Source organism: Myotis lucifugus, unplaced genomic scaffold (genome assembly GCF_000147115.1).
Source record: "Myotis lucifugus unplaced genomic scaffold, Myoluc2.0 scaffold_171, whole genome shotgun sequence".
NCBI lineage: Eukaryota > Metazoa > Chordata > Mammalia > Chiroptera > Vespertilionidae > Myotis > Myotis lucifugus.
Window position 1 is genome coordinate 736416 of NW_005871219.1, and position 9398 is coordinate 745813.

Here is a 9398-nt window from a genome sequence, read left to right on the forward strand (position 1 = left end):
TTTTCAGAAACGTATTTGCATTCACCTGGCCAAGTTATAAATACCATCCAACACCTATATTATGCAGTTTCTTTATTTAAAATAATAAATTGGTTTCACTTACTAAAATACAAACCAGATGAAGTTAGTCTATGTACCCAATTATTGGGAACATACATAGAGCAGCTGGTGGAAGGAAAAAAAAAGATGTTGAAAAAGTAATGCTCTTACCCAACGCACAAGATCAGTTACAGATCACACATTCTAGAAAACTCTAAATGTACAATAAATGGTTCTTATTTCATTTTTTATCCATGGCTTTCACTGTGTATCCAAATAATCTGAATTTGGTTTGGGTATTCTCTCTCTCCAACTCTCTGCTTTCATTCCCTGTGAGGCCTTTCCCTAAGGGCCTCTCTTTGTTTTCACAGGATCATATTTCCCACCATGCTTCTTACGTGGATACTGATGCCTAACAACAAAGTACCTGACACCCAAACACGTGTGAAATGAATTTTGGAACCTGAACAAGGACGGCTGTGCTGTCTGGGAAGTAATGCAGGTCCAAGAATCAGGAAATTAGCTGAATAAGATTATAGTTGGCTTTTGATGACTATTCTGTATATGCCCCAAACTGTACTGAAAACCTTAAAAATACAATCTCATTTTAATTTAATCATCGCAACATCAGGCATCATTACCCCATTTACATATGAGTAAACTAAGACTGAGAAATTAAGTACTATGCCCATGGTCACATAGCTAGTCAGTATACATTTACTGGGATTAATACTGCACATGTCTTTTTAAAGGCAAAATTAATGGCTTTTTAACCTTTCTGATCTGGTCCTCCATCGTTTTATCTATTAAATATAGAAATATTAACAATCATTAAGTTCTCTTCCAACTTTAAGATGTTCTAGATAGAAAGTGACACACATGTCAGAAAAATTGCAGTTCAAATAGTTTTGCTTATTTATTGAAATTCTGCAAGAGACAAGGAAATGGCTCTCGACAGCTGAAAATTTCGGAACCTTGAAAGGAAAGAGGAGAGGACCTTTTGGGCAGGTTGAGCCCTTCTGGGATTTTTCAGATCCACCTAAAGCTAGATTGAGCCTTGTCTTTTTACAGCAGTTCATATTTACTGATAGCTTACTATGTGCCAGATACTGTGTCAAAAGTTTATAAATATGATGTCATGCATCTCACAAACCCCTATGAGATATTATTATATTGTTCCTAATTAACAGATGAGGAAATGAAGTTTAACTTGCTCAAGGTCACACAGCCAGCATGTGGTAAAGCTTGGACTCAAATCCAGATATGATTGCCTGGGAAGCCCATAATTTTAAAAAAATATGCTTTTATTGATTTCAGAGAGAGGAAAGAAGAAAGGAAGAGAGAGATAGAAACATCAATGATGAGAGAGAATCATCGAGGGGCTGCCTCCTACACATCCCCTCCTAAGAATTGAGCCCGAAATCCAGCCATGTGCCCTGACTAGGGATCAAATCATAAGCTCCTGGTTTATGGGTCGATGCTCAACCTCTGAGTCACACCAGCCAGGCTGAAGTCCATAATTTTAACTTTGAGGTTATTATACTGCTTCTGTATGCTACTTTTAGCCTATTTATCTATATACATTTAATGCAAATTATATCAATACCACTTATTTCTTTGGAATAAAGCCTATGAGATGTAGATCAGAAATCTGCTTAGTTCATCAGCACATACTTGAGTGCCATATATTTGATGACACTTATCCTGTATCTCATGATGCATGACTTATTCGTGCAATTAATTGCCTTTGGGCAGCTCTCAGTAACATGCATATGAGTTACAAACTCTGCTTTCTGCTCCCTCATGATGTTTCTTTTTGTCCAAAGTGGATAGATTAACAAGCATCAAAGAAAATAGATAACTACATCAAAGAAAATAGGCAATGTCTGATCTGAAAAAAAAATTAAAATCTCTGTAGAAAGATCTTATTGCCTAGGGTGATCGACTTAACTGAAATCCTACCTCACTAAACACGTTCCCACCGTTCATTCTGAACATGTTAGAAGGGATTATTGACATTCTCAGAAGATACAATCTCCAAGACCCTGATAGCAAATTAACCTTGGTATTAACAGGAATTCAAGTGAGATGTTACTCTCTAGGACAACTTTATATTCATCTTAACTATGACATATATTGTACACTATTATTAATCTACTTGAATGTCTGAAGCTATCTTCAGAAGCAAGTGACCTCCAAAGTAAGCTACATGGAAAGTGTGGGAATGTTGTTATTTTTTAAAGGCCCATTTAGATTCTGTAACCTTTTTAGGGGAGGAGGATATTTTAGAGGCTATAATTATTTATTAAATAAGTATTAGTTCATCTTTATTTTAGCCAAATACACATTTTGCAAAAAATTTTGGTAATGCTCTCTTGTGTGAGTTTTGGGAATATTTGAAACTCCATTGCATAACAATTATATCATGGAAAAGCTGTATAAACATTCTGTAACGGGACATTCTCTTCTAAGGACCTGTCAGGACTTCCTTCGTACACTTCCTCGTGAGTGTCATATAAACCAGGTGTAAACACTCATGTTGGACTGAAACAGCACAGAAGCCTCCTCCAGAGGCAAGTGCCTCTTTTCAAAACGTGGCTGGAATGATGTTGGTGTTGGTGGTTACTAAGTTAGTTCTAGACGTGCATTCAATGTATTTGTAGTTTTGAAGGAGAGAGATTTTTTTTCCATTTTTATAAATCATTAGGAAAGTTTACAAGCCTTCAGACTATTTTGTGGTTTTGTTCTTCTCAGGTTTTCCCCCAAAGCAATGTTGGCCTGGTGGTTGGTGGGAGGGAGTCAATGGGGAAAAAGGGAGACATCTGTAATACTTTCAACAATAAAGATAAATAGATAAATAAATAAAAACTTGAATGGTATCCCCTGTGAATCCAATGATTACTGTTCTGAATACAAATGTGTGTATGGATATATATAGAGGGTGGGGCAAAAAAGCAGGTTTCCAGTTGTGAGTACACAAAACACAGAGTTTATTCTTATGTTATTATTTATTAATTATTTTATTATTTTCCATACAAACAACTGTAAACTTACTTTTGCCCCACCCTGTATATAGTTGTACATATCTCATACTTGAAGTTCCAATAATATAGTGACTGGGGTAGATTAGGCCTATCAGGTGCCCATTTGTTCTTGATAGCAGATGAAAGTTTGGTTTATCAAAGAAATCCCTTCTATATACCATAGTTCAGCATGTATTTCTTGTCATTTTGAAACTGTATCTTTAACTTGCACAAAAATCCCAAGTCAAACATTACTTTTCTTATGAGCTCTTTGGTAATAAGGATGTGCCTTTTCTAAAATCTGCTTTCCTCTATAGAGCAAGTTGTAGCACATGTAATAAATATCATGGTGACGATCTCATTTGAAGGTATTTAACACATAAATGGTTATGTATAAAAATTAGTTTGTTAAATAGTGTTGAGCTTACTTTTTTCTATATAGCTAACATGTTGCTGAGTAATTTCATAAACATCTAAATTATTATTTCAGCACATGTAGAGATTATGATTTCTCTCAATAACATCAGTTAAAGTCTGAGAAAGTTTTCTTTAGACTAAGAAAGTTGGAATAATTCACAAAGTTGAGTAAGTTAATCTTTCAAATGACTTTAAAGGATAAGGAAAATAGAAATATTTTATATGGTTAATCGCTTCCATCTATTTTATATTTAGTTCATTAATGCATTAGAATTACACATTTAGATCAGAACATGAAAGCACAAAGATGTTAAACATGTCCCACATCATATCTTAGGTTTTTTTAAATTTTGTTTAGAATCCTTAATGCGGTCCCCTCTTCATCATATTATACTATTTCTGTCACAGTTATTTGATCTTTGGACAACCCAGAAGACAATCAAACATTTGCCTGTGGCTGGGGGAGCACTGCGGACTTTCCCAGTGGGACACTGCGCAGCAGAAGAGATCTATCTCCTCCTCGGTGTTTTACTATGACCCAGTGTCATGGAAATTACCCAACTCTACAATAAAGAGATCTGAATGTCAGTTTTCTTTTTTGCATGTTGATAAAAGAGCAAGGTTACTAATGAGGGAGTCATAGCCCAAATCTCTAATCTATAAAGCTGAATATTTATATTTCTAGTTGTTTTTATTTTAATTCTGCTCCATTTACTTTTATTAACTTATACTACCTGTGTTCCATGTTACATTGGATTATAATTATATTATGATGTTTTATGTGTAATTCATACATCATTCATATGTTTATGTGTTGCTTTCAGTTCACTATGAAAATCATAGCTTTGATGATTTAACTTAAAATGTATCACTCCAAACAAAAATGTGTTGCAGCTTTTAGGGGAAGGCTAAAAATTTCTGAGCACTAGGTACATTGCAACACGCTTTTATATTGATCAGAAATGTTTTGAAGTAAAACAAAGGCATTTCAAAACTGCTGAAAATAAATAGATTTTAAATGACAAATAGTTTCATATGTTAAGAATCTGGATCCCATAGTTTCAACTGAAGGAATTTATATCTCATTAGGCAAGCGATACACACATTGCATTCCCCCTTCCAACTATTAAATTATACCCTATTTTTCTTATATTAGCAGGAGAGATAATACAGTGCTATTATCTAAATATCATTGACCTTGTTAAGGCCTAACAGCATTGTTTCATACATAACAAGCAGTATATTTTTAAACAGAATGGCAATCTCTTAACAGCCCATGAAATAATGACATAAAAACTTTAAGATTTTAAAGAGTAAAGAATGTAAGATATATTCTCACCTTGGTTTCACTTTTAAGCAGCCTTTTATTTGTTTGTTAGGAACTTCTTCCATAAGTTTCACAGGCTTTGGCTCTTGTTCTTTCTTTTGATAAACCAACACATAATTTGTGCCATTATTATTTGACCAAAATATACCAACGGAAGTTTCATAACGTATACAAAACTCGACTTTACTGCCATCTTTTTGATAATGAGGAACCAATGAAATCTTAAAGGAGAACTGGTCAGTCTCTCCATCACATGAATTTGGCACATATTCTGCTAAAATGTCAAAATGTGTCTTCCAGTCATCCAAGGACATTCTCACATATACTGACTTCTCAAAAGAAATATTTAAAACTCGAATAATGCCCTTTATACTTGCAGACCCGGGAAGATACTCCGCTGACTCCAATATCGCTTTCTGGACTTGAAGTTGCTGCATAAGATCTTTCGGAGAAGGCAAGTCAAACAGTGGAGATAAAACATATTCTTCCTGGTGGAAAATGTCCTTTGTTAGGTTGAAATTGGTTGAAACATTCGGTAAATCCCAGCAATCAAATTCTTTGACAGATACAAGATTGAACCCAAAGGTGTCAGCAAATGAAACTCTTCTTGTGCCCGAAGACGGCGTGTCCAGATACATATCTTCAGAGGAATCAGAACCTCGTCTTCTAGGCTGAGGGGAGAAGCCAGGTTTCAAAGTAGCTTTAACTTCTTCATCTTCAGAAAGAGAATCAGATAAATTAGGAATTTCTAAAAAGTTATCTTTGCTAATCTGACTGGGTGCTTCGGAAGGCTCCATTGGGCTCTCTGACATCAAATAAGAGAGAACTATACAACTAGGAAGGCTGATATTCGAGATCCAGAGGCTAAAATAAGTGTAACGTTACAGTTGACATTAAGAGAAGGAGTCAGCTCTATAAATAGGTTCGTTGACATGTAAACTATGCCAGCTTGCCTCCAAAGGCCATTAATATGATAACATCCATGTTACTCTCACCAGTATGTTTCAAAGTTACCTCTTAGTTTTAAAGTTAATGTGTTTATCAGCTGAATTCCAAAGAGACACTTAGCTGTGCTAGGAAATCTAAAACTTAAGGATAAAAATATGATTTTATTCAGTTGTTAGTAAAAAGTAAATCCAGGCCCATTTATTTCAAAAGAAAATAAATGTAGTATCACAACACTGACTATGCAGTTTAAGCTAAACCAATCCATTGGAGCAGGCAAGCACAACAGGGCAGAATCAGAACATTTATAGAACTGAAAATATTCAGTACCTAATGATAATAATAGCTACCATTTATAAGGGACTTATGTAAAATGTGAAGTATAAAACAGATAAGAGTGCTAGGAATTCTAAGGAAGGAAACATGATTTAAATGGAGAAGGTACCATTTAAATTAAACCATGAAGGGCAGGAAAGACATCGACATGCAGGATTGAAGTAAGGTGGATTTTCCAAGTGGAAGAAATAGCATGAGTCAATGTCCAGAACAAATCTTTGGTTAAATACATTATTTTGAACATTAGTACATTTTTTAATCCATGGAAAAATACACACAAGTTATATGTTATTGACTTGAAAATATAAGTGAGCAATGCTAAGTGTTGCTCACAAGTAAAATATTTATGTAGAATAAAATGTTCATCTTTGGCAAATTTCCATTTTATGCCCACAAAACAGAAATTACTCACATCTTGGAGTTCAATGTGAGTTTTAAAGGGTGAACAGCCTGTTTAGATGCTAATTTTTTTGTGTGTTGATTTAAAGTCCACTTTGGGGACAGCAATTGAGTAAAAACCTATAAAAATGTTATATGCTTTGACCCAGAATGCTCCAGCTAGAAATATGTCCTATCAGTATGGGATAAGTATGCAGAGGTAATTGAAGATAAATGTTTATAACAGACTTTTTAAAAAACTCTAGAAATATCCAATAGGTAACTGAATAAATAATATTACATCCATATGATAGAGTGTCATTAAAAAGTAACACTTTGTGTATTGAAATGAAAAGATAACTAAAATAAATGGCTAAGTGAAAAAATAAAGTGCACATATATGTGCATAAAAAATTCCTGGAAAGATCTAAGATGTTATCATCAGTGGTTATCTCTAACCACAGCAGTTGAGGGTTGTAGGAAAAAATTTTCATTTATTTCAGTTTAACCATTTGTACACCAAAAGCATCTATAGACGCAAGCAGCGGACCTTTTTTTAAAAAAATTAAATTAAAAATATAGTGGCAGTTAACTGGTGAAAGTCATCTGTACTGTTTGAAATGTTAGCCATGAGCAAGATTTTTTTCAATTTCTCTTCAACTGAAATAAATTTAAATATTTTTTGAGAGTCCAAGATGGCTATTAGAGTAGATGGAAGCCACAGTCACCTGCTCCTCACCCCAAAGAGCTTTTACAGATAAATTATAGAGCCATCAGCCTGAATAACCAACTGAAAGCTAGCTGAAATGAAGTATTATAACCAAGGATATACAAGAAGAAGCCACCAGAGACTGATAAGAAGGACAGAAACATGGAAAGGGCTAGCCCCCACACCTATGTGCAGTGGCTAAGAAGCCAGAAAGATATTTTGGCTGCAAAACTCCCTCTCCTCACATACATGGAGTCTCAATAAAACCAGAGCAACAAAACCAGGAAGAGCAGCCCACATAGAAACAGGTGGTGAAAATAAGTGGAGATTCAGCTGCCTGGGAGAGAAGAGAGTCTGCTAGAGACCCAGATACCACCTTCCCAGGATTGAGCGCTCCTATTGTTATAACACCAGCCTGTGGAGCGCACTGCCTGGTCCTCTAACTGCTGGCAACACCACTCTGCCATGCTCAGGTCCTGCAAAAATGCCTGTTGGCTGTACTAAGCAGGGACCTTTGGGGCTCTTTTTCTGAAGAAGCTCTTGGCAAAGACACGGGCAGTGACTGAACTGTGTAACTTTAGAAATAGGACCATTCTTCCCCACCTTGAGGACACAGCCAGCACCGCCCCCCCTTCTAACTTGTTGAATCACTCGCCCTGTCCTTCCAATCTGTGGACCTGCCCTGTGCATTAAGTCATGAAAAGAGATCAGAGTACTGAGCAGAGCTGGGACTTTACCAGAGTATCACCCAGAAAGACTTTTGTCTGGGAATCAGGGTTGCGTGGCTACACTGTGGGGTGTGCAACTTCTACCTCCCCTGTGAGCTCAGCCCTTGCTGTCCTGGGAAGGGAAGAAGTGCCTGCTGTCCTCCCCCAGGCTTGCCAGCACCAACCCACACAGGAGATTCTTTGGGTCTGTCCTCCCAAGTCCCAGTGGCCATTCCCTGCTGAGCTCAGTTATACAGGGGGAAGGGTCTGCTGCTTGGAGCTGGGGCATTTAGAGTGTGTGTCCCCCAAAGGGACTGGAACAAAGTGGTTGACCTCCTCCTGCAGGATTGGCCAGCACCACCCTCAACTGGAGATTTTTAAAAATCTGTCCTCCCTAGTCAGGGTGGCTCTGCCCTGCTGAGCTTGCTCCTACAGAGCAAATGCCTGGCTGAGCCAACCTGAACATATGGCTCCTGGGGGAGCTAGAGTTAGAGACTCTGGCAGAGACGGAGTGGTTTGGCTTTGGAATAGGAGCCATTTTCCCTTCGTTGAATGCTTAACTGTGCAATGCTCTAGTAGGAGATCCACTAGCCCCTTCTCTCTACCCTGGTCATCCTGCCCCACCAGGATCATGAACTGTGGAAGTGTCTGTGCACTGAGACCAGCCACAGCCCACTCTACAGTCTTCCTTCAGAAGGCTCTGGAGGAAGACCAGGCAGCCTCAGGGGGAGGAAGAGTAGCTGACAGCGGGAGGCTGACCTCAGGGAGCCTAGGACCTTTTATAGAACTGTCCGCACATTTAAGCTGGAGGAAACTATCGGACACAGATGGGCCCCTCCTACACACGCCAAGGCCAAGTAGATGCAGCCACAAACAGCGTAAAGCTATGTAGCTCCAGACAGGTAACCCAAGGCCAGTTAAACACAATGTGTGAAATCAACCTGTACCTGAGTCTTGCCCAAACAGACCCAGAGCCAACACAACCAGTGGTGATCTTCAGAACACACCAGAGCTCAATCCAACTAGTCACATAAGTGGCACACTGAAAGGGGGATGCCAGCAAGCTCCAGACCCTGCTGAGAACAACTCTCCCTCAAGGGCAGCTCCTGCAGAGTGACTCATACACAGCGATCAAGATTTATCCTTACACTCAGCCAGCCTGAGGTGTTAACTCCACCCACAAAGGGGCCAACGACAATCAAGACACAACTACAACATTCTTGGAGCATAGAGCTCAGGTTATCTGGAGAATTGTGCCACTGAGCCCAACAAGACACCTATGTAATATAGCCAACATAAAAAGCTTGAGAGTTATAGCTAACCTAACTAATATACACAGACAAAATGGGCAAAGACATATGCCCCAAATGAAAGAACAAGAGAAATCTCCAGAAGAAGAATTAAATAAAATGGAAGCAGGCCAGATTGCAGATGCAGAGTTTAAAACAATGTTTATAAGGATGCTCAAGAACCTTAGTGAAAAAATGTATAGTCTCATTGAGAACTTAAACAAAGAG

General features: G+C 37.8%; 1 protein-coding gene across 1 annotated transcript in view; it reads right to left on the reverse strand.

Annotated features, from left to right (window-relative positions):
• Positions 1 to 5628, reverse strand: part of PPP1R3A (protein phosphatase 1 regulatory subunit 3A) — a 45132-nt gene extending 39504 nt beyond the window's left edge. Inside the window, exon 1 of the mRNA XM_006096225.3 lies at positions 4819 to 5628. Within this exon, the coding sequence (XP_006096287.3) occupies positions 4819 to 5618 (800 nt within the window). The 5' untranslated portion in view covers positions 5619 to 5628. The remainder of the gene's footprint in view (positions 1 to 4818) is intronic.
• Positions 5629 to 9398: the final 3770 nt, after the last annotated feature.